The 26,911-nt window shown below is 37.3% G+C and overlaps 1 protein-coding gene across 1 annotated transcript in view; it reads left to right on the forward strand.

The window, feature by feature from the left end:
- The window catches only part of LOC134805292 (chromobox protein homolog 1-like), a 206,180-nt gene extending 181,982 nt beyond the window's left edge, over positions 1 to 24,198 (forward strand). The window contains exon 5 of the mRNA XM_063778617.1: positions 24,166 to 24,198. Within this exon, the coding sequence (XP_063634687.1) occupies positions 24,166 to 24,183 (18 nt within the window). The 3' untranslated portion in view covers positions 24,184 to 24,198. The remainder of the gene's footprint in view (positions 1 to 24,165) is intronic.
- Positions 24,199 to 26,911: the final 2,713 nt, after the last annotated feature.

Below are 26,911 nucleotides of genomic sequence, written 5' to 3' on the forward strand. Positions count from 1 at the left end.
CAATTAAACATTATTGAGAATAATTTAGCAAAAACACCTACCTTATGGTCACCCTATTCGACAAGACTTCGTCTGTAGCTTAAAGTACCACTTTTAGTTAAACAATAAACAGGTATTCCATTATCGGCCTTCCTCTCGCCTGTACATGAGCTGGAACAGTAAACTGTCCTGGAGATCTTGCACCATGCTACAAATCAGGTTGTGTGTCGGAACTGATGAGTTGTAGTAAAGTTCTCGAAATGCTTCTCGTGTTTGCTCTGTACCTACTATTTGTTCGAGCGTACAAACTTACCACATCGAAACGTTCAACAAAAGTGTAAGGATATGCAGCCGGCATTTGAAATGCGAATTGATATTATTTTTCAATTTAAGTAAATACGTAGCGTAATGTTATGACTTTTGATCATTGTCTTTTCAATTTATTCTTTTTTCATCGTTCTTACCAGCAAATACAAAAAGGTTGAACGATTAATCGTAGTAACATGTTGTGGGTCTATGACAGTTTAACGTAGCAATTAGGGTGACCATGAGTAAATTAAATTAAAAAATTATAAGCTCTAACTGTATAAATCCAATATCTTGGTCAAACAGTACGGCTTGGCCGTTTCGTTGCTGTCATATGGACAATCCCGTAATGACACATTCAGAATATGAAAGACCTGTGTTAGTACTTTGTACAACAATTCCACCGAGGGAGTGTTTATGTGACTGCAACGAAACGGCCAAGCCGTACTGTTTGACCAAGATATTGGATTTATACAGTTAGAGCTTATAAAGTTAGGACTCACAGAGTAAAAGTCTTGGTACCTACTACGGGATCTGATAACTTTTAAGTGTAAAAGCTTGATGCGCCTAGTCTTGGCAACACTTTACATGAAATGATAAATTAAAAAAAAATATTAACGAATTAACAAACAACGTTTACATATTTTTGCCTGTTCTCACGTCCACATGTTTAAGCTAAAGTTAAACAGTAAAAAACACATATTTCTATTCATGACTTATGATTCACCCTGTATAATAATAATGCTCTGCTCGTTAATAACAGCATAAAATTTAATATTTTCTCACTAGTATAATTATTTATCTCGCTAAAGGTAAAAAGTGCTCCTATTTAGTTTATATGCATTCGTAGTTGCATTATGTGATTAAAATTATTATTTTTCGGTTTTTTTTCGGCAAGGCTTTATAGAATGTATAAAATTATAGAACTTACTTTAAAAAAATAAAATACCGGTGTGCTATACTAACGTAAAGTGTCATTAATACCTAATCATTTTAATTGTTTACCAAACATTCCCCTAAGCCAACAAGAGATGTTTTGATTCTACAATTAGTTATTACAATTTCGGCATTTTCACAAAATATATCACTGAAAGTTATGCCTTTGATGAAAGAATTTGATGGAGACATGTAATTACACCTTAGAGCATTTAGTAACTGGAGACGTCATGGCTGTTATTTTCTGTACGAAACAGTCTGCCGATTTTTGCGGGGGAGGGGACTTTAAATGTATTGCTATTTCTACATGATTTGTACGTAACGTACAAATAGCCATGTCAGTCCATACAAAAGTTTGCACAATTGTGCAAGTTTTTCGGCAGAGGGGTAAGCTCTTAAAGGCGACTCCAGTTATTAAATGCTCTAAGAATTACACACATGTAACATGTAGGTAAATTTCTTTGTAATTTTACATGTTGGAAAATGTATAATAATTGGTGAAATAAAGAATACTTACTTACTTAAGTACTTAATTCAATGTAAAATAAATAAATCTAATATGCGAAAGAATGCGATGTCCGTCCATCATGTGATTACCTCTTGACAGCTTGTAAATAACCTTTCAAGGTGAAGCGTTGTTTGAGGCACTAATTAAAGGGCAATTATCCTTTACGAGAGTTCCTGTTATTCGTAATTGTACTCAGTGATAGGTTATATGATAGGCCCTTGAAATGAGATTGCTGAACATTGGAATGTCAACAATAAAGGGCAAATCAATCTGATTCAGTAGATAGGTAGGAGGCAGGGAGGTAGTAGTACTCCTCTGAGTTTTTAGGACTCACATTTCCTGGCTCTATTTTAAATCTAGTTCCACTCTAATCCTTTCATTCATTCATCCTGCTTTCTGATTTGAGTTCCTCAGCCCGATTATTCTGATTTCCATGGATCAATAAAATTACTGTCGTCTTCCTCGCGTTATCCCGGCATTTTGCCACGGCTCATGGGAGCCTGGGGTCCGCTTGACAACTAATCCCATGATTTGACGTAGGCACTAGTTTTTACGAAAGCGACTGCCATCTGACCTTCCAACCCAGAGGGGAAACTAGGCCTTATTGGGAATTAGTCCGGTTTCCTCACGATGTTTTCCTTCACCGAAAAGCGACTGGCAAATATCAAATGATATTTCGTACATAAGTTCCGAAAAACTCATTGGTACGAGCCGGGGTTTGAACCCGCGACCTCCGGATTGAAAGTCGCACGCTCTTACCGCTAGGCCACCAGCACTTCACAATCAATAAAATTACTGTACTAAATAATAAGTAACTCGGTACCAAATATCAAACTATACTCTGCGCGATTCGGGAAATGAATTAGAGTTTCACTAGATATGAAGATAAGATAATATATCTTTACTATTTCATATCTAGTGAATCTCTAATTCATTTCCCGAATCGCGCCGACTGTGGTTTTATCTGTTAGGTAGTTTGTGCTTTGGAATAATTTTATGAACCCATTAGAGCGAAATTACTATTTTGAAAGTTTTCCCATAAAATCGGAATATTATTCCAAATAGTTATATTTCGGTGATTAATTTGAAGAAAATACACATTTCCCGTAGGTCCAATCTAATTTGAACCTTAAATCGCTGCAGTTGCTATTTTCATTGACACATAGGTATGTGGTTGATAATCGTATAATGCCTGGATAAGGGTTAGGGCACCGGTAACCGGTACGAATGGAGGTCCAAGGGGGAGGCCTATGTTCAGCAGTGGACGTCTTATGGCTGAGATGATGATGATGATGATGATGATGAAGGGTTAGGGTGGAAGTATGTAGTCTGTAAACAAAAAGTTGGTACAGTCATCAATCATCATACAGTCATTGCATTAAAGACATTCAGTAGGTACGAGTTTCCTTTATCTCGTGTATTAACAAATCTTAGATGGTGATTAGGTAAGACAATACAAAATGTAAACAGTATTATTGTTTGACATAACTCTTGGTTACGGTATCGCATCGTAAAATATGGCAGAAGCTCACTGAACCCGCATTTCTGGCTGAATTCCAAAGATTACGTACTAGTATTGAAAGCGTGGCTTTACGTAACCTCATAATTTTTCTTCATAACCAGATAGTGAATACCTGCATTGTTTGCAGCAAATATTCAGTAGTACTTGATATACGACCAAATTGTTTGTTGGGTATGTAGTGCATACCGTATAATAAATTTTAATATGTGGGAGACCGAGTTTTGCTCGGAAAACATTTATAAAAACTCAAAAATGGGCATTTTCCCAGAGATAAGACCTAGCTAAATCGATTTATCGCCCCCGAAAACCCCCTTATAGCAAGTTTCATCAAAATCGTTTCCCAGATCCCCGAAATATTTCTGAATATAATAATTATGTTAACACGAATTGTTGGTTTAAAGGTATCGGCTCGCACCGGACTCTGGCGGCGCGAGACGGGCTCCTGCTGGAGACGGCTCGCACCGGACTCTGGCGGCGCGAGGCGGGTTCCAGCAGGAGCTGTTATTGTAAGGTGTTGTTATTTTACAAGATATGTGTGTTTATATACTTTTCAAAATTAACACCATGCATCTTTTTCCCCGCATTGTCCCGGTTTTACGAAAGCGGTTACCATCTGACCTTCCAACAGAGGAGAAACTAGGCCTTATTGAAATTAGTCCGGATTATTTACGATGCCATGCACCGAAAAGCGACTGGTAAATATCAAATGACAGTCATATCGTACATAAGTTCCGAAAAACTCATTATTACGAACCGGGGTTTGAACCTGTGGCCTTCAGATTGAAAGACGTACCGCCGCTCTTACTGCTCCATGTATTAATAACTCTCTCTCTTTTTGCTATGCCGTACTCGGGTAATTAATAACTTAGAGTTTAACATGCTCCTCCATCTATGCTTTACAAATACGCACTAACAAACAAAAATATTTTTGCTTACAAGCAGTATAAATATAGATCTCGCAACATTCAAATTACAACTTGCGATATTCAAATGATACGATCCCTTATAAGATCTTATATTCTGCTCTAACATTATACATTACTTCTTTTGACTTTTGGCTGCCTTTGTGTTTATGCGCATTTTTTTAAGCATTGACTGGGACGTTTTTTAGGGCTCCGCAGTCTACTAGAAATCCATAAAGTTGTTATACACCGGTTCGGATCGGATCAGCCGTTTTCGAGATTCTGCAAAAAATCGTCCCTACTTAGTAAAAGGACGTAAGTTCCGAGAAAAACTCCCGTTTTCTGTTGTGTATAAAGTTAATATTGAAGAGACGTTTACAAAAACAATAACTACACCCCGACTTGCTCATTGATATGATTTTATATTTTTACGAGCTTTTTTTTAAGGGACCGGCCCGCTATCCCTTATAAAGGGTTTCGTATGGGTTTTTACAAGGCTTAACTCACCATATACGATTACCTAATGACACATTCCGACAACTTCAATTACCTTCAAAAGTTCATTGCTGCGGTATACTATTTAATTTTCAGTGGGTACTGCATCTAGAGTAGGTAGGTATAATGTACTATACATTACGTCGAGTGATGCCCAGGCTATCATGATAGTCCCTAATAACAGATTGTGACATCATACATTGAACTACATAGGTATCGGTTGTTGTATAAGCTGAAAATGATATTAACTAAGTAACTGTTTTGGTTCAGCGATCCAAAGAGAATCGGAGGCCTCCGAAACGAGAGCGTGCCACCTGTTCCGATACTGCACAACTATATATACCGGTGTGTTATGATATTCCTGTTTCAAATTACATCGCCTCGAAAGTTTAAATTGGCAATGTGTCCTAGTTTGTGCAAACTTACTATCGCAATAATAATTAAATTTAACGTTATAATATTAACTACGGCGTAACTATTACAGAACTTTTGATTAAAGATGCTTTTCTTAATAAAGAACCACAAAGTCACGTACGACTATTATGTAACGTATCAGACTTACAAAGGGCCGATAGATTTTATTGTTCTCGATTAATTGCTTGCGATACTCGTTAGCGAGCAAGTCATTTTGTTATCAGCATCGTTCTTAGAACATTTATTAAGAACAATGTTTCAGATACTTATTAGTGGACTGTTTTGTTCTACCTTAATAAATTTTTGACATCTGCACGTGTAAATTTCATTCGATAGCGTGACGTGATGTACGAGTTTGCGTTACATGTCATTTTGTATGGGATTTTGAGTTTCCAAAACGTCCCGCTTGGCGCGCTGTTCAAAATCCCATATACAATAATAGACATTACGCAAATGCGAACGTTCGTCACGCGCTCGAATGAAAACACTCGGGGTTCTGTAGTTTATAGTCTGTATCTTTAAGTATTTAAAAAAGAGTAAACAAAATCTACCCTCAAATGGCTTCTTAAGCCAGTTGAGGGTAGATGAAAACATAACATCAAATAATGTAAGTTAAGGCGTGCTTTTCCCGTAGGAGCTAAGCGAACCAGTTTTTTGAATCCATCGGAAATATAAGAAACAATGTTTTAAAATTGTCAAAAAAATATATCTTATACTTAAGGATCTGGCAGATATGTTTTGGATCTCAAAAACATGATTAGATAAACTTGGCTCGATAGAAAAAAATTCCAAAGTTACGCCTTTTTTTAACAATGAATCAATCTCAGAGCTACAATACAAACTTTTTTGACTTGTTTTTTACATAAATGTATAGGTAATAAGATAATCTAGATGATTTGGATCACTTTGTCTCGGTAACATCATTAAAATAATTTCTATGTTTCAATACCTACTAAATCCGCAACCGCCATCACTCGCGAACGCACTTACGCCCTCTTCAGTCGCGCGGCAGCGCTTGTAGAGGACGGACCTGCGTCAGTGTGTTCCGCGCGGTCACATGATTTTACCATTTACAAACAATGGGAAACAAAGCATATGAACGTAAGAAAAAGTCACTAAGTGCTATAAAAACACACTTTCTGATAACAGAAGCATGTAATACTTTGCGAGGTGCTTGAAAGCGCCTAGCTTTCCTACATCAACAGTTAAAATATTTCAGTATTTTCACTAGGTCAGCAACCAATTTCAATTTAGGTAAATAATATTATATTCCTAGATAATATAATTGTGAGTATGTAAGTATGATATTTACAGTATTTCACCTTTACTGATATACCTACGTCCGATCTGCAAAATGATTATATTCCTTCGTGCTCTTTGACTCCTTTTAAAATCAGAAATTATTTATTTGGATTGATACAGTATGGGGATGTTACAATATATGTATAGTGTTACGCTTTTAGTATGAGGGTGCCGAAGGCGCCCGGCTTTGGATCGCATGCAACGCGCCACGCCCGTCAAGCGTGCAAATTCATCATCATAATCATAAATTTAAATAAATATAAAATGTCAAATTGAAATAATTCAAAAAATTACCCTAATAGGCATATCGCAATACAATTATTTAAGAACTAAATACATATCACTAATTTTAATATTTGACCACGGTCGATATGAATTAAATATAATTGAGAGTTCAAGGTGCCTACAGGCAGTTCATCTTGCGCTTGGTTGTATTAGTCTTGTTCGAGAAACTGAACACGGTGAAAAATACAGATAATACTCTTAAAAATACGTGTGATCTCATTAGATTCGTCATAATGCCTACAAAAATGTATTCGAAGCGTGTAGTAGCACACAAAATATCAAAATTTATAAGCAAAAAAAGGGGGAAAAGTAGAGATCTTTAATTTCCCCAATATCTCAAAAAGTATTCATATTACGGTGCGAGATAGGTGGGGGGTGCTCGACCAAATGTCATAGAGGGCCCCAAGACAAAACAAACTGCATTTAAAAAATTCCAAACATGCCGACTTTTTTTTTTAATTTTTTTCAAGTTGGTCCGAGCGCGCTGAGATTTGACATGCGGCGAGCTTGGGGGCCCAAGATTACCATGTGAAAAAAAATTGGAAAAATCCAAAATGGCGGGGGACACGGGCCAAATTCAAATTTCCAAGTAGGTTAGGCGAGCCCGAAGGGCGAGCTTCAGGCTGGGAGGCCGAAGGCCGACCCCGCGGAGGGCCGTCAGGCCCGGAGCTTTATCTCGAATGTCCAAGCATGCTCCACCCCCAGTAATTTTGGGCGAGGCCGAAGGCCGAGCTGCGGGAATGACGAACAAAGCAAAATCCTATACAAAAAGTGTGTTAAGCGAGCCCGAAGGGCGAGCTTCAGGCCGGGAGGCCAAAGGCCGACCCCAGTGGATGGCCGAAGGCCCGGAGCCTCCACCCCGACTCCCAAAACGCGAGGCCGAAGGCCGAGCTGCGTGAATGCAGTTCCTCCAAACGTTCTACAAAGTCAACTTTCTTGATAAGCGGAGCCGGCGGGCCAAAGGCCCGACGGCGAAGCGTCAAGGCTCGCGAACGCCGAAGCTGAAACACGACCCAATAGGAAAAGTTACGATTTCCCAAGCACGCGAGGCCGAAGGCCGAGCTGCGGGAATGAAGTCCTCGCATGCGGATCTTTTCTTTCTATCAAAAGTACAACTTTATTTATTTCTCCCTTTGGAAAACAAACTACTACACAACAATAACAACAGCAGGAATGGACTGCTACCAACAATGTGGGTTAGGTAAGGTTAGAATTGCGACCCTCACAGGAACAGACTGCTACCAGAAAATTGGGTTAGGTTAGGTTAGAAATGCGACCCTCACAGAAACGGACTGCTACCAGAAAAGTGGGTTAAGTTAGGTTAGAACTGCGACCCTCACAGGAACGGACTGCTACCAGAAAAGTGGGTTAGGTTAGGTTAGAACTGCGAACCCCACAGAAACGGACTGCTACCAGAAAAGTGGGTTAGGTTAGGTTAGAACTGCGACCCTCACAGAAACGGACTGCTACCAGAAAAGTGGGTTAGGTTAGGTTAGAACTGCGACCCTCACATAACCGGACTGCTACCGAGCTACAGGAATGAAGTGCTCGCACGCGGATCTGTTTGTCCTAGCAAAAGTACAACTTTGTTTCTTTTTCCCTTTGGAAAACAAGCTACTACGTAATTACAACAGCACAAACAACAGCAACAACGACACGTCAATAACAACACCAACAGCAAACAACACTATATTACACTAACACTAAACACACTAACACTATATTATATATATATATATATATATGTGTATATATATTATATATATTATATATATTATATATATATATATGGGCAGGCCACATTGCGCGCAGATAAGATGGCCGATGGGGTCGAAAAGTGCTCGAGTGGAGACCACGGACTAGCAAGCGCAGCGTAGGACGTCCACCCACAAGATGGACAGACGACCTTGTTAAGGCCGTCGGAAGACGCTGGATGCGGGTCGCTTCCGACCGGAATGGAGATCCAAGGGAAGGCCTATGTTCAGCGGTGGACGTCTTATGGCTGAGATGATGATGATGAGTCAGTTACAACTTAATTTAAAAAAATATATATATAATGTACTTAATAAAATGTAGGTACCATCGGTGCGCGAGTTTGACTCGCACTTAATTGAATTATTTTCTTGAAAACATTGTTTCGTTAAAATTGTGTGATCATTAAAGTAGTATTGTAAACAATAATTTATTAAGTTAGGCAACAAAAGTATTGGAAATTGTGATAATGAGACCCACCAAAAACATTTTCATGTAAAATGTTGCCAAGACGAAACCATAAGGCTTGCACTGACAAAAAGTTATCAGAAATTTACTTTGAAGCTGTTTTTTTTTTGTTTTTAGAGCTTATAAATAAGTACTACTGATCAGTAACAACGTTTTAATTTCACGGCAGCGTTATTGAGTTAAAGGAATCTGTAAAGTAAAATTATTGATTAAGGTTAATAACCTTTATAAATAGAACCCTTAATAGACCGTCTCCTTTAAAATTGTTACTTTCCTTTAGGTACTTTAACTCGAACACGCTGCCATGAAATTAAAACGTTCTTACTGATAAATAATAAGTACACATGTCTATATAGAAATAATAATTCTATATGAAATGATCAGAAATACGTAATGCAAAAAATACATACGTACATATACAATAAAAACTCTAAAACGTGACCATTTCCCGGTCTAGTTTAAATACTGCCATCATAAGATCATTATACTGTGACCCGTCTGCTATGTTTACCGTGCGCGGCGCGCGCTCGCGAGCTCGGCGAGCGGGTCGCGGGACGCGCGGGCGGGGCTTCACGGTTTGCCGCGCACCTCACCCCCTCAGATTCGTTGATGAGTCGAATCATATCGCCTTAAAGTCAGGTCGTTCAGTGACAGACCCAGGTAGTTTTGTATTTGGTTGGATAACTACCCGAAAATGTACAAATTATTTGTTTACTTACTTTTATTTAAGTACCTAAAGATACAGAGTATAATTGTTAGCTTTGCCGGCATTAATGTCATCTAACTAAATGCCAAGCGGGTGCCGAAGCTGTGAACCCGCGTAGGACTTAGGTATATACCTACCGGCGGATCACAATCACTCTGTCTGGGGAGAATGCCAAAAAATGTTTGCGCCTGGATAAAATCTAGCAGGTTTAATGTATGTTTTTATGTAGTAGGTAGAAAGATATATAGATTGAATAGGTACTCATTAATTTACGACTCAATAAAAGGAACAATACAGAAAAAATATTGCCATCGGGTGTAATAAAAAATAGGAAGTCTAAAGAAGTGTTCAGCCACAACTGTTGGCTAGATAGTTTGTGGAGTACAACCTACAGTTTAATTTATTGCTCGTGGAATAGGCCACACCCGGTACAGCGGAAGGTCTCAGAAGCGTTCTAAAGATCATTATAATGTACCTACCACCAGATTCATAACAGGGGGCCTAGCCAAGATGACAATCGTATATCGACAAACGTCAAACTAATAACTAAAACTAACTAAGTATAAGACAAAAATATCGGGATGACAGATGCTACGAAAAGTCCCGTGACTATTTCCATACATTATTTAGGTTTCGATTGGCGTTTTGTATCAACGATTGTGACACCATGGCGAACAAAATTTTTTTTAATAACGTCAATCGAATGTACACATACATATGGAATTAGCATTTCATATTACCAAAAAGAATAGATAGTATAGAGGGGTCCTGTCATTGTAAATTTTGTAGTCACTGTAAATTTACTGCCATCTATCGACACACGACTAAAACTCAAAATGAAAACGTATAAAGTTATCAAAAAATGTATATATATGGATAAATGATTTTATTATTTTTATATCATTTTGATGCATGTTCATTCACTGATATCTATGTGTTAAAATTGTTAAATATGAAACGGTGTCGTCACGCCATCTAGCCGAGGATAGGCTAAAGGTGTGTGCATCTATTCGAGAATGACTTTTACTTAAATTCCGAGGCACGTTTTTTCCTTAGACTTTATTCGTCTTATACGAAGTTACATATGTCTTTGATATTACTTAGCCTACTACGCCACGCGAGTATACGGGAGGCTTAGAGCATACATAATTATTAATTATTATCCATTTATGTACCTACGCTCTAAGACGGGAGGGAACGAAATGGAGTTTCCGATTATTTTATCTTTGTGACTACCTTAGAAAGGCTTTTGTTGAAGAGAACGATGAAGTTCGTGTTTTTACTTTTTACTGATAGACTAAAATTTATTGATTCGCTTATTCGTAAATTATATTCAAACGATAATATTCAGTTGGTATCTAAATAAAAATATCCTATATAGACTATATAGTACAGTATTTTCTTTGTTAAACAATGTTTTAACTACTCAACCCTTTAAAAAAACCCAGTAGATACTGTTTTATCAATGTTAAATCGTTCAACATTGTTAATTGAGAAGAAGAGCTCGAGTTTGAACGATTAAAATTTAAAATACAGCCACAGCTTTTCTGAGTACGAGTAGGTAAAATAGGTTACAACGCAATAATAACGTACGCAATCAATCTCAGATCAACTACTAAGAACAACATCGGCATCTGTTAATCATTATCTCTACCTAATAAAAGTGCTTCAAAGAGTGCCGCGTAAGGCGGAGATCATACGAATTATAAATAGATATAGTGATTCACTACGACTACAAGTATGTACGAATTGTACGATTCAACAAATAACGAGTACAACTACGAGTACACATCTCGCGTAGTTTGTTAATTCCCGCTTGGTGGGACGTTGCTAATTGCTTTCGTAACTGTTTTTCATGTATAAATTTACAAATTCTGGCGTGAATATGCAGAAAATATTTAATGCAGTTTATAGTTTCTGTTACTATGATCAGAGTTGCGCTACTTTTGGACGGAACAAAATAAGTAATTTGTGATTTGCTTTGATGATAGCAGCCGCTTTAAAGAAAAGGCAGATATGAACGTTTGCTTGCAATCACTTACTTTGTAATCTTTCAACACATCCATAGGTATAGGTTTGTAAATACAAGATTCTCCGGTGACAAGAGGCGAAAACAAATTACACAGCGTAGTTATCTTAAGCCGACATCACTTGACCGGTAATTTAATTATCCCGAGCCATCTTAATTTGGACGTCGGCGGCATACTTAAGCAACTTAGAAGTTTTAAGATATTGTCAGTGTCACCCAATATTTCGTTCTCTTAGGGTCAGTTGCACCAACCACAGTTGACGGACTTATATTACGTCACTCAGCAGTCAACTATGAGACTTCCCATACAATAAAATTTAGCGAACTCTTTAACGGTGACAGACGGTTTGGTGCAACCGATCCTTAGGTCAGAATGTTATTAGACATATATTTTGTTTGTTTGATTATTCATAGTATTTGTATTAAGTTAATCTTTATTTATCATAAACTAATAACGATTCGATGAAGGTAACGTTTGAACCATGGGTCCAAAAAATATGAAAAAAATCGTGAAAACATAGCTTAGTAAAGACTTTCAAGGAAAAATATTGCGAACCTAATCGGTCTAGCAGTTTTTGAGTTTTTGCAAATAGTCTATTTTGACGGACGAGTAACTACGGAACCCTACACTGAGCAGGCCCGACATGCCCTTGGCCGGTTTTTTTATATTTTATCAGCAGGTCGCTTAACTTGCTTATTCTAAACTAAATTTTTTATTTCTGATGAACAATTACGTCAAAACGACGTTTTCTTAAACCGTCTATTTTTTATCTCTTATTTAACTTTAATAGCCTGTAGCTCCTAAAGTATTGATCGCAGAGTAAAAATAAACATAACCAAATTTGTAGGAAATTTAGTGTAAAAACTTTTATCCGAAGTAATTATAATGCTATTCGTACAGATATTCGAGGTATGAGCAAGTATGAGTAAAAATTTGACGTGGCTATATCGACATAAATAACTAGTGGAATAAAATAATGGACGTGCGTTTATAAATGACTAAATTTTTCTCACACTCCTATCGTATAATCCCTCTAACGTTTTAGCATTAACCTATATTAAAATTTCTTTAAAATTAAGCTTTTAAATCCATCTGGAGTAAACCGTGATTTCCCCGTGGAATCCATTTTATACGTTCTGGCAGAAAAATATTATGTTTGTTTTACCTATTTTCTAATACGTATTACGTTATTTTTGGAAATACAGGAAATTGACTTTCGCTCACAAAGAACATACAGATAGTTATTCTATGGTAAGAGTAAATTACTTTTTCTTTCAAAGAAGCTTGGCCAGTCTACCATTAAGAAAATCAAATAACTTTCACCTTATATGTGTCTTGGGCTAATCTGCCCGTAAATATCTACTTGACACGACGGAATTCGTACTCTTGTAACTATTAAATATATGTGTGTGTGTGTCTACCCTCTACCGTCCGCTTCGGTCACTAGCATTAGGTTATGTGTGTTGTGATCTAATTTCCGTGCCAACTGCTGTTTGGTTAAAAGGTTATAAGTGTATTATTTTATATCAAATTTATCCCATTTTGTAGGGAGGCACCAGAGGCAATAGGAAAAGGCCTTCTTTTTCCTCATCTAACTGCCTACGGCCCGGGCGCGTAAAGGACACTTAAACGTAATCTAAACGTAAACGGGTAACGTAAATTGACTTCACTTTTTTGAAATGATTTTGTAAGATCTTTGTTTGTCCGATTCCAGTGTCTAAGTATTTATGATCTAAGTACAGAGCTCAAGCTAAGTGTTGCGTGTAACTAACAATGAGTTTAATAGTTAGAAAAAATATTTGGTGCTTTATACCATCACTATATTTTATACAATGTATTTTTTTTCTTCAAGGTCGACTCATGTTTATTATTTGTTCAGTTATGCAATATATTGTTCTTTATTATTATAAACACCAAAAACCTAATTCCGTTTGTTACCTTTCCAGTACGGAACTCTAACATATAACGTATTTTATTCTTATTTTATTTTAGAAGACATCATACCATTTAATTTTAAGGAAATAAACAAAATATACATTGTCGAGGGAACTGTAAACTCTATAAATCACCCTCAAGAACATTTAACTTCCCTTTGAACCATAAAATCTTCAAAACTCCTAACTCTACAGGTTACGTAGCACCTAGTAGTTACTATTGGAGTAATGGGCTGAAATGGAAGCCTCTTATCATTTTACACATCCTCCCCTCATCTCGTCGTAAATAGGTGGTTAGTGTTACTTGGCGGAACTTTAGACTATTATTGAGGTAATCCGATCCGCGTTACGGCTGTAATAAATTCATTGTCAACCCTTGAAAAGACTTTAAGTTGACAGGAATACTTAACATAAGGTGCAGGGGGCCAATTTAGATTGTGGGGTCATTTAAATTAATCGAAATATCTTCCATGTTTTACATTATTAACTTATTTATATCTATTTCAGTTTGTTCATCCAGTTTTTATTGGTTTACGACTGATAATAATCATACTCTTCAGAACATGCCACTATGTGAAGCAATGGGATTTATGGAATAAGGACGATGAGCGTATGTTGAATTTATTTCATTTGTTCTCTTTACCTGTATAACCTATATTAGTTTTACTAGTGTTATCCATAATGGTAATAAAAACATGTTAACAATATTCATAAATAACGAGGGGTTATGTCAAAAAACCCTTTCTGACCCGTCTAATTTAACTGTACAGTACGGATATGATGGTTTTTCTTGTCTACGTGACAGCGTGATAAAACGGTGTCCGTCACTTTCTATCCCACCGTGTTCAAAAGTGACAGTTATTTTATCACGTGGATAAAGATGGATAAAGCCATCCATAATACGCCGGCTGGTTGATTAAGGAAAAACTTCTAGTTTCTCCGCGACCACGACCGACCACCGACCAGTGAAAACGTCAGAAATAAAGGTAACAAAATAAATTCGCGAAAAACCCGGTTTAAACATGTTTTAACTTTTTAGTGTTTAACAGTGTAATTTTAATAGTTGACAGTCTATTTATCGCTTCTATTGCTAGGACTAAAATTGAAGGCAGCAACCTACCTATGTACATCTTAGTGTAAATTTTACCTCATATTTATATCCAAAAGTGCAAAAGTTCTATAATTAATGTTCAATATTAATATTGTGCTACGACTTGTCTACGTATTGTTTCTATTTGATTTGTACAAAGTGTTACAAAATATTTTATAATATTTAAGCATTACTTATAACAAATTGACAATTCCTTGCTCCGTGCGGTGTGTAGAAAAACCGGCCAAGTGCGAGTCGGACGAAGGGTTCCGTACCATTACGCAAAAAACGGCAAACAAATCACGTTTGTTGTATGGGAGCCCCACTTAAATATTTATTTTATTCTATTTTTAGTATTTGTTGTTGTAGCGGCAGCAAAAATACAGCCTGGTGACAGACAGACTGACAGACAGGCACGCGGACAATGGAGTCTCAGTAATAGGGTCCCGGTTTTACCCTTTGGGTACGGAACCCTAAAAACCGTGTACCTAAACTGACGACGTGGTTCATTAGACTTCTACGGTCGATAACTTAAATAGAACGTGACTTAGGTACAAAAATATTTAACAACGACTCGCAATCTACTGAGGATATACCTGCTGTTAATATACTATGTATTCATCACTACACCTTATAAACGCCCCGTCTGTCCATTTGTGTGTTTGTTCGCGATAAACTCAAAAACTTCATGCAGTTCTCACCTATCAATAGAGTGATTCTTGAGGAAGGTTTAAACACAACTTGAATTACCCATGACAAGACCGCGGTAGGGTACGCATACAACTCGTACCTACGAGCTGTATGAGTTACTTTATAAACTTATGTGTTTTTGTTTGATGTTTCATTATTTCAGCAAACTTTATGAATCCACCACTAGGCTTCAATCATTTACTAGGCTTTGATTCATACAATAAACATGTTTGAGACAAAAAAATGTCTATGTAACTACTTAAAAGAAAACGTTATCTTATTTACCTACTACGGACAACATTACCTTTGCGAGGATAAGTAATTTGTTTTGATGTAAGTTAAGTGGGTTACTTTGGTGTACCTAAGTCATTACTTAAGTTATTCTATAAGTAATTCATATGGTAAAATTTATTTAAGGCCGCGTGTGTTTACTCCACAAAAGGTCACTGAATCTATATTTTGCGTACGATAGGGAGATAGTTTTTTGCGTAGTATACTATTTGGCTCGTTGCCAATAACTTGAGAAGGAGAAAATTACAGCAGACGATGGGACTGTTTGGCACAACGATAACTACTCAGTTTATAAATCACACCGTTTTATCGAATGCTGCCGACAATTTATATTAATTAGTTTATTTGGCACAGGATTTGTCCTATTCAGTTAAATACGCCATTTGTATGTCTTGGACTCTTACTTCATACGTAAGTACCTATTATTTTTGTTACAATAAAACTAAAATAAAGCAAGTTGAACAAGATTAAGAACTAAGAAATCATATTTAGCTATGGCGAATGGTAAGTATAGGACTGTTTGGTCCCAGGTTCGGATCTATTTGGACATTTGTACTATCTTTAGCGAATTAAAACTAGTTTTTACGTATTTATTTAGTTATGTATTTTTTTTTTTTCGTTTATTATATCGTTGTCTAGCATTCACAACACAAGCCTTATTCAGCTTACGTCGAGACTTCGAGACGTGGAAACTTAAAATTCAGATTTTAATTTGTTAAATTCTTATTGTTATGTTACCTAATTCGCACTATTTTTTCGTGCAATGCACTCAATTATCAATCACGCAATGCTCGTCTACGTAACATTGTAGGCAATGCTATATCTAGGTATAAGTAGCGAGTATTATAAGATTTATAAGTCACGAGTATTTTTTAGGCTCATTATACGACCCGATATAATTCGTTTTAATTGTTTTAAAGCATGAATAACTTTCGCGGCGACAGAATACCATATTAAGCGTTGAAAATAATGTCATCCAACTTGGCATCCCTTCTGTGTTTTCTCCGGCCTTAGAAACGCTCAATAGAGAAGACGCCCGTCGACAAAGGGAGTCGTCAAGCCGTTAAGCTCGAGGTTACAACGCACTAGCTTTGTTTTCGTGGACTTAACGGTCTATTTCCTTATTTCCTATCTGGACCTATTAAAATGAAAGAATAACAAGTAAATGGACATGTTTGGGTCAGGCAGCGGCAAAATATATTGAAATGTTTTTAAATTACAGTTTGTTGCCTGCAAAAATGCTGTTTGTCGATGAAAAATAACAGTCAACCAAGAAGCAGTTAATTTACATTTAAACATTATTTTAAAGTAGGTAACTTGTTTAGACATGGGCGTAAGGCAAAATACTTAAAACTGGAAGAAGATTGTCTTCAGTTCTTTTCAGGAATTATGTTCTTATAATTTTGTAATATGCATAATAAAAACTCAACTGCATCGTCTAATCACTCTAATAGGTAAATAACATGTAAAATAATTAGAAACGATTTAGTATTGTTAAAAAAACATGTACAAATCAATAACCTTGAATACCTATTCACCTGTTTCTTCCTGATGCGAATAAACTACAAATCACGAAAAGAACTCATTGGCAAGTTCCGGAAGAACCTTGGTGTTTGTATTGTTATTTTTTTAGCAACTTCTTCAATATCAGACAAGTTAAGTATCTAGTTATAGTATATATTGCGTTTATAGATTTTCATTAAATGGGTCTAGCATGAATAAAGCGGCAAGACTTGACCAGCCCATTGATGATAATATATCGATGAAGTTTTTTTTAACCTGTCGACATCTAAGTAGTTATTTACAACATAAAATCTTGGAATGCTTACTTGGTCGCTTGTCTAAATAAATAATGGTTTTCGAATGGAAAACCATGGGTATGGTTTTTATTTAAGTAAGTTTTTAATGTTGCTTTCGTCAAACAAGACATGTACGAAGCTCAAAAATCTTCGGCTACGGTCTGTTTATAAGGGCAGCCGCGTTAGTCAATGTGCCGGAAGTTACGGCAGGCGAGTCACACATTGCCGAGGGTGATGCCTAGGGGCCTAGCTTAGATGACAAACATTTGCAAAAAACAAAACGAATCGCTACAATTTCCATACATCATTTACGTTTATCTTAGCGTTTCGTTTCGTTTTCCGTAAACGATTATAATCTTGACTACGCCTTCTGCGGTGGACGAGAGCCACGTATGTCAGTATTAGATTGTACTAAATTATTAAGTACCCATTTTTTGTTTCGTGTCGTTTTGTTTCGTCGTAGTGATCTCTTTTATTTACAGTGTGGATGACCTTCGTCTGCTTCATATGGACATCGCGTGTGGTGGATGAGCCAGACCACGCTCATACTTTGTTTACAAACATAGCATACCGACGTCGTCGGTGGCGGGTGGCTGACAGTCAACCAGACCGCAGCCTTACGATACAACGATAGGCGCCGTTATTTAATTGTCAAAATGGTAATGAAGGAATTTTAAATTAAGTCTTCTATTGTTTTATGGACAACACTCTAAGAAGATATATTTTACCAAAACACAATGTATTTCGATTTAACTAACTTGGTGGTGGTAAGAGTATGGTTTTCAGACATAAACGAAGCGGATACAAAAACACCCCTTTCGTTTTAGTTTTATAATTTATGTAATTTAAATGAGATATCATAGGTAAATAGTTACCTACCAGAGATATTTATTAATGTCGTTTGATGTTATAAATACGACCAACTCAAATCAACCTTGGAGGTTAATTCCTTCAAAGTAAACTTGAACAAAAAAACTTGTACCATACAGAAATCGTCTTAAGTATTAAATTGGATCACCACCTCCAGTGTATTAACACCAAGTTACGATCAAGTGTTAGAAGACGCTTGTAAAAAAGTGTCTTATTTCGTCCGTCTTACAGTTCAAAATGTTTGTGTTATTTTTTAATGATTAAGTACTAGAAGCAACAGTTTGCTTACAAAGCTACTTGTAATCCACGTAAGAACAGAGTTTATCACGCTGACGGAAGCCCCACTCAAACAATCTTCATAAAATATAGAGTAGTAAATTCCCGCAATACATGCCAACGGTTCGTTCCACTTGTATTAATCTCGGTTTAGGTTACGATTTATTCTACTTACATCTTTGGTTTATTGTTGGAGTATGTATTTCTTTTAGTATAGAATAAACTGTAGGTAATTAATTAAGGCAGTCAATCTTTATTACAATGCGTTTTTAAACTGTTTTGACCATTTGACCAACCGTGTAATTTTTCTATTGACTGAGCACACAATGAAACTCGCATAAATTCACTAATCACGTGGTAACTAAAATTTGTTGGGTGCTAGAACGTGGACTTGGAAAAGCCGCTTTGCCGCTAGTAGAATGAAATGGATTTATAGCCTATGATTTATTTTACCAACAGTTACATAATGATAAATATTTAATCATTAAATTTAAACAAATTAAGCAATGAGTATACAAAGTATTAAATCTATAATTAAATTTAGTGTCCCAGAGTTACATGATAAAAGGGAACGAGTTACGGTTTAACGTCGCAACACAGGTGTATTTTGGGGCCTGGTATAACTTTCAGAGAAGTGAAACGCGAACGTTATACTTGCCTTAGTTAATGGAAACAACACATTAACCGTTACAAGTATTTGCAAAGAGGCTCTAAACTTTCTTTGGGAACGTGAAAGTTTAAGTTATACAAATTCTTTGGTTATACTTAATCACGTTAAAATAAATAATTAAATAAATATTTGTCGACACTGAACGACCTAGCCCCAAACTAAGCAATGCTTGAAGGTTATGGGTACTAGGCCACGATATACATACTTATATGGATAAAAACTCACAAATACACAAATAAATGCCCTTACCGGGATGTCCGGGATTCGAACCCGGGATCTCCTGCTTCGTAGGCTAGCAGGACGTATGTTATGTAAACAGTCATTTCCTTCTATATATATACAAACTGTGTGTGCATCTTCCAATATTTGGATCTGTGTTTCTGAAATGCAACCAAAAATAAATTATACCTATAATCTTAAGCATATTGCTTAAAAAGTATCTGTAATTTCCATAAGTTTACTGGTTCATTTCGTAGATATTCTATTACGAACTAATTAATTATATAAACAAACAATTTCCAAAATGCTAAAGATTTTAAGTGCTACGTAAATATATTCTCATCTCTGCTTATATTTACCAGCAAACTTAATTATGTTCGAGTGGTTTAGGTACACTGTAACACTATATGTACGGTCCGATTTACTATTATCAAGGCCGAATCTATGCATACGGATTACACATTTACCACAAAAGTTTACATAATGAACCGTCTTACCATAGACTTACCAAATGAATCATTTATCAAGCCTTTATGGCCGCATCTTGAAGGCTTACAGCTGGCAGACCCCGAGTTCAATGTCAGCAACCCCATTGACATTTTATTGGGCGCAGGTGTTTACGCAAGAATCATTTTGGGCTCTGTCCTCAGGGTAGATGACGTAACCCCCATAGCCCTGGACTCTCATCTTGGGTGGCTTCTCTGCGGTGACATGAAGTCTTATCATTGCAATATGGTTTTAAACAACATTGAAGATAGCAGCAAAAATATTGGATCAAGATTTCTACATGGACGACCTTCTAAGTGGCACGCACGATATCATATCAGCAAAGAAATTGCAAACGGATCTTATCAACCTCCTTAGAGCGGGGGGTTTCAACTTACGGAAATGGTCATCGAATAACCCCAGATTGCTAGAAGGTGTGGACACCACAAAACAACAATCATTCGATTTCAAACATCAAGAGTCGCAAAAAACCTTGGGGCTGCGATGGAACCCTCAAGACGACGAATTTACATTCCAACTTAAAATACAACCGTCGCCGACTGGTAAAACCACGAAACGCTCACTATTATCAGACATTTCGAAGATCTTCGACCCTCTAGGGTGGTTGTGCCCTACAACAACAAAACTGAAGCTATTATTTCAATCGGTCTGGAAAGAAGAAGATTTGAAATGGGACGATCAAGTATCAGAAACAATTGAAAACGAGTGGAAAAGTATCAAGCAAGACCTATATCAAATCAATCATATGAAAATCCCTAGATGGTTACAAAACGAAGGAAAGGACACGATCGAATTGCACGCCTTTTGTGATTCCTCAGAACGTGCGTATGCGTGCGTCATTTACAGTGTTATTCGAAGCGACTGTACCGGATCAAGCTCAACGCCCCCAAAGATAACCATAGTGGCTGCCAAATCTAAGCTCGTGCCAGCCAAGAAAGCTGTGTCCTTGCCCAGGCTGGAACTGAGCTCAGCGTTGCTACTTTCCAAATTATTGAAAAACGTCATGGAAAGTTTATCAAAAAATAATATCAAGCTTTTCTGTTGGACGGATTCAACCGCCGTTTTAGGGTGGTTACAAGGTGATATCAACCGATGGAAGCCGTTTGTATCAAATAGAGTACAAATTATCAAAGAAATGGCGCCTTCGGATTGCTGGCGTTACGTCACATCTGCCGATAATCCGGCAGACTGCGCGAGTCGCGGAATCAGCGCTACGCAGTTAAAAGAACATCCCTTGTGGTGGACAGGACCTTCCTGGCTATCTACATTTGAAGAAAACCCCCAAGAAGAGAAATATACAACCGATGAAGATATCAAAGTATCAAAACAAACAAACGTCACGACGCTACAAGGCAATAACGTCGTAGGTGACTTAATTATCAAGCACAGCAATATCAACCGTATGACGCGAGTATTAGCATGGATACTACGCGCCGTATCAACATGCAAGCCTACAGTACCTTATCTTACGGTGGCGGAATTACGAAAAGCAAGAAATATGATTATCAAACATGTGCAACAAGAATCATTTGGCGAGGATATTCACAACTTGTCTCGACATGGGCAAGTGAAATCGAGAAGTACCATTTTATCATTAAATCCCTTTTTGGACGACAATGGGCTGCTCAGAGTACGAGGAAGAATAGGAAAGGCAAATATTGACCCAAACATGAAATATCCACTTGTCATCCCTCACAAAGGTCACGTAACCGATCTTCTCATAGAAAATGCTCACAAACTGACCCTTCACGGTGGAGCTCGTCTGACCTTGAGGCAGCTCAGATATCAATTTTGGATCATAGGAGGGAATCGAGCAGTTAAAAAACATATCAACAATTGTGTCACTTGTATTCGCCATAGAGCTATGAAGCAAGAACAAATCATGGGAGACTTGCCGGCGGCGCGGTGTAACCCGACACGCCCGTTTTATCACACCGGCGTTGATTATACCGGCTTTATTGACGTTAAATCAAATAAAGGCCGAGGTATAAAGACAACGAAAGGATATGTAGCAGTATTTGTGTGTATGGCGACGAAGGCCATACACCTCGAACTTGTATCAGACCTCAGCAGCTCAGCATTTTTATCAGCTCTTCGCCGAATGGCAGCGCGTCGAGGAACTCCACGGCACATTTACAGTGACCAGGGGACAAATTTTATTGGAGCAAACAAGCGACTACACGAGGAAATTATAGACTTGAAAAACACCTTGGACGCAGAGTTCTTCACGACTATATCAGAGATGGAAATTGAATGGCATTTTAATGCCCCATCATGGCCCAGTGCAGGAGGTTTGTGGGAGGCTTCAGTAAAAAGCCTCAAGCATCATCTTCGCAGAGTCATGGGTGAACAGAAACTGACCTATGAAGAATTATCAACTCTGTTATCCCAGGTGGAAGCATGTCTTAACAGCAGACCATTGTGTGCTATCTCTGAAGACCCGGACGACTTGGATTTTCTGACGCCGTCTCACTTCTTATCAAGTGGTCCAAATTTGACAATATACGAAACCGAAAGAGACGAGCGGACGAGATGGCAACTTGTGCAAAAAATATTCTCAGACGTATGGAAGAGATGGAAATCAGAATATTTGTGTGAATTATCAAAACGAAGCAAGTGGCAAAAACCAAAAGAGAACTTAAAGGTCGGAGACATAGTTATCATTCACGATGCCAACTTGCCAGCCGGAAAGTGGGCACTTGGCAAGGTTGTGACCGTTCATCAAGGTCACGACGGATATGTACGTGTAGTATCAATCAAAACAAAGAATGGATTGCTCAAGAGACCCATTACCAAATTATCAAAACTGCCTGTTAATCAAGAAACGAAAGAAGAGTTGAAATCCGACCCCGAACCGAAAAAAGCAGAGCCCGATGTTAAAAAACGACGTCCTAAGAGAACGCGAAACTTACTGACACTTGCGCTCATGCTATTATTCGCAATAATATCACCCGTCCAGTGTGAGCACAGCCTTACGAACATAAATAAACATCAAGGAATTTATTTCGACAAGATATCAAATATGCACCTTATTCGCGACGAATGGAAGCTTATTGCTTATTACAACATGGGACCTTATTGGCAAGGACAAAAATTATTAAAAGAATATCTTCACTCATTAGAAAACATGTGTATCAAGGCAGACAAGCAATCAAAATGCGACGTTATTCTCATACAACTAAGGCACGGATTCGCGGAATTAGAGTACTACAACAGCATAATGCTAGCTCAGCAGCTCACACGCCCGGCTCGCCGCCGGCGCGGCCTTGCCAACGGAGTCGGATATGTCGCGAACACTTTGTTTGGAATACTGGACGAACGTTTCGCTCAACAATACGCAAAGGATATCAAACTTATCAGAGATAATGAGAAACACCTGGCGTTGCTGTGGAAAAATCAGACTTCAGTGGTTGAGGCTGAATATAATTTACTAAAAAGAGTGGAAGAGGCCATGGACAAGCAACATAAAATCCTTAACCGCAACTTTATCAATCTTGAAAAAGCAACCAATGTTTTGGCCAAGGAAGTTGTCGCTGTCGAAAACACAAGTGAATTTATGTTATCATCGATTATCACTAACTCAATATTGGTGAATCTAAAAAGCATTCAAGAAACATTATTAGATACTATCACCGACGTTCACCATGGACAGTTTAATTTTCACTTATTGACTCCAGCTCAGCTAAGGAAAGAGTTAAGCATAATTTCCGGCCAGTTATCAAAGGACTTAACTATTCCAATTGAAAATATACAAACAGATCTACAAGACATCTATCAATTGCTCAAGGTCAAGACAAGGATGACGACCAAGTACCTCATATTTGAAATCAAGATTCCGTTAGCCAGCCGGGACGACTACGAAATCTACCACCTGATACCTGTTCCTCAACAGCAAAGTGAAGCAATGATCAGTATTATACCTATTTCCGAGTATGTTGCCATGAACATACAAAAGGACTCTTTCATCCCGCTCTCAGAGAAAGAAGCCGATGAGTGTAAACAATATGATATATCAAATCACATATGCCCTTTACAAAGGCCAATATATCACATGAACGAAGACGACAACTTGTGTATCAAGGATAAAAATGAGTCAAAATGCAGGAGTATTAAGCTACCTTGCATGGACAAATGGGAAAGGTTGAATAAACAAAACAATTATCTATTCTTCACCTGCGGTCATCGAACCATAAGAATCATATGTGCATCTCAAGTTACCGCCGAGCAAATAAGCGGAGCAGGCATTATTTCCCTAGGAGATGGCTGTGTCATTAAAAGCGAATCTCTCACAATATTCGCCCATAAATATCACACGAACAAGCTTAACATCCAGCCAGATTTAGTGAAGATAGTAATGCCTCCTATTAATAATATCATAAACTTATCAATACCTATACATGAAGACAACGTTTCTAATTCGTCTATTAGCAAGGATTTCAAGAAACAGTTTATGGATATCGATCGACAAGTCGAACAAATGAAGGCTAGTGAAGCTGATATCTTAGCCACCCGATTATCAACCCATGACGTCCACCAGTACGTCCTTGTATACTTACTACTAGGCGCCGCCATAGTAGTATTCAGCGTGTATCTATGGAAACGCTTGCGTCCTCGCTGTTCGGCGCGGATACCTCCTGTGCCCCCCAGCGACGCATCTGCGAATATCAGAATTCAGTACGTTGCCAGAGATGACAACCGAGAGGAAGCCAACCCGCACCACACGCCTAAGATCAACGCGCACCCCACAACCAACTCGAGAACTTACCTTTCAAGAGCACGGGGACTCGACAAGGCCACGTCACCCATCGTTGGAGGACGCTTCGCTGCGAGTGAATGATTTAATATTGTGTTTATTTTATAAGTTTTATCATTTTATTGCATACTTTTGTAAGTCTAATATTTTTTGTAATTTTTTATCTTAATTTCATCTCGCGCCCGGGAGCATGTACGGTCCGTACAAAGGTTAACATTTCGCCCGTCAGCACTTTCCGTCACATAGCATATACTTATTACCTATTTTAAGACAGTACATGCCCGACCGCCGCGGAGTGTATTCATTAAGCCGCTTATTGTATCAATTTATCATATTATCAATAAATCGTTATTTCGGTGGAAACTGCAGTGTTATCATTATCAACTATCATCTCAAGACTGTACGAGGCGCATCCCGTACACTATAAGTACTAGCACTTAGGCTTCTGCTTAAGTCTGAAAAGCTGCTTAAGTGCAAAATCAATGGAAAATACACTTACTGAAGTGTACTTACTTAGATATAATAAAGTAAGATTATTGAACAATCGTACTTTGAAATTATTTTGAAGAAGATTCAATTATCAATTAATCATGGGTAGTTTAAGTTAAGTCTGTAGGTACTATGTCTAAAAGCATATGTAAAGATTGTCAAGCAATATCAAAATGGAATCTCGCATTTTTCTGTTGAAGCCCCTGCACATGACGTGTGGTTTACTGTAGCGTGCTGGCGGGCTTTGAAATTATGTAGGTAGGTACCTACTACCAAAACTATAAAATTGAATGGCCTTTGTCTCAGCTAGCAACAAATATTTAGGTAAGTACCGTCAAACTCTTACTCGTATCTTTTTTACCAAAAGATTTTTTTTTGCATATTAGTTTATATGTATAAAAAGTATTCATTTAAGTCCTGTCTTTTTTTATGTACTTTTCTTTAATAGTGTACAATAAAGAATTTTATTATTATTATTAAGTATAGTAAGTACTTAGTAGGTAGGTATGAAAATTGAAAAGGCGATTTCGCGCGGGTCCCACTTTCGTCTTAAAACAATCAAGGGCGCATGAAGTCAGAAGAACCTGTAACTGAGGTAGGTAGCCGGGAGGGTGAGCGCCGCGTTCTGCGAGCTGTACGAATTTTGTCAAAATATAATAAATAAGCAGAGCACCTACTTATTATAGTTTATACGAGTAATTATTATTCATCAACCATTGATTGATGTATTACCTGCACAGGTTTACAATAAAATACCATTATTAACATTTTATTTGTTCTGTAACACGTTTTACGATTGTTTTTGACAAGCAATATAAGCCACGTGCTACCTTATAGCAATTAAAAATGGCGGCTCGTTATGATGGGCTTCCATCTGGATTATACACAGACATTAAATTATAGTATAAATATTACGGTTTATACTTTTGGTGAGGATTTTATTTTTAAAGAACTGTTTGTTCAGTTGAAGAATAATTTAAACGAAGATGAGGGAAGTTTAGATGTACGCGAACAACAACCATATTCATAAAGAAATAAAAAAACGATTACTTGAATGTATATTTAACTAAGGCAATCTAGACAAACGGTGATCTAATTATCAAAACCTAGCTTGCCTAACCATATTCAAACATCTGTAGGTACCTTTGTAAAATACTTAATTAAAATTCACTTTTTTTATTTATTCTGAATGTTAAATAAAAATGATGTAGCTTATTAGATTATATATAATTATTAAAGGTTCATCATCTTGGCCCCCCTCCCTAAACGCGCCACGTATTACGAGGGTTGGTCCGAAAGTTGTTAGCTGCTGCGGCTCTCCTCATGCAAATGGAATGTTATTTATACCGTTTTTTAACAGTACTTATTAAAAAAAAAATTAGGTGCTGCTAATCGCGAGTCTGGACCGTTCGTTATCTATAAATCATTTTGATTCAGTAAATATACCTAATACGATATTCGTTAAATTGTGACAATATGAAGATTATTCGCATTAATGGCCATAATTAGCAATGACATATTTTATTTATCCTCACAATGGTATAAATAATATTGCAATCGCATGATTAGAGCCGGAGCAGGTAACAACTTTCGGACCATACCTCGATATGAACGCCTCTAGGAATAATATTATGGAACTAGACAAAACTGGTCACATTGCAGAAAACTTGTTTTGTCTTGAAAGTATCATTCATTAAATTTAAAACCGAGATGGAGAA

Source organism: Cydia splendana, chromosome 2 (genome assembly GCF_910591565.1).
Source record: "Cydia splendana chromosome 2, ilCydSple1.2, whole genome shotgun sequence".
In the NCBI taxonomy this organism is placed as follows: Eukaryota; Metazoa; Arthropoda; class Insecta; order Lepidoptera; family Tortricidae; genus Cydia; species Cydia splendana.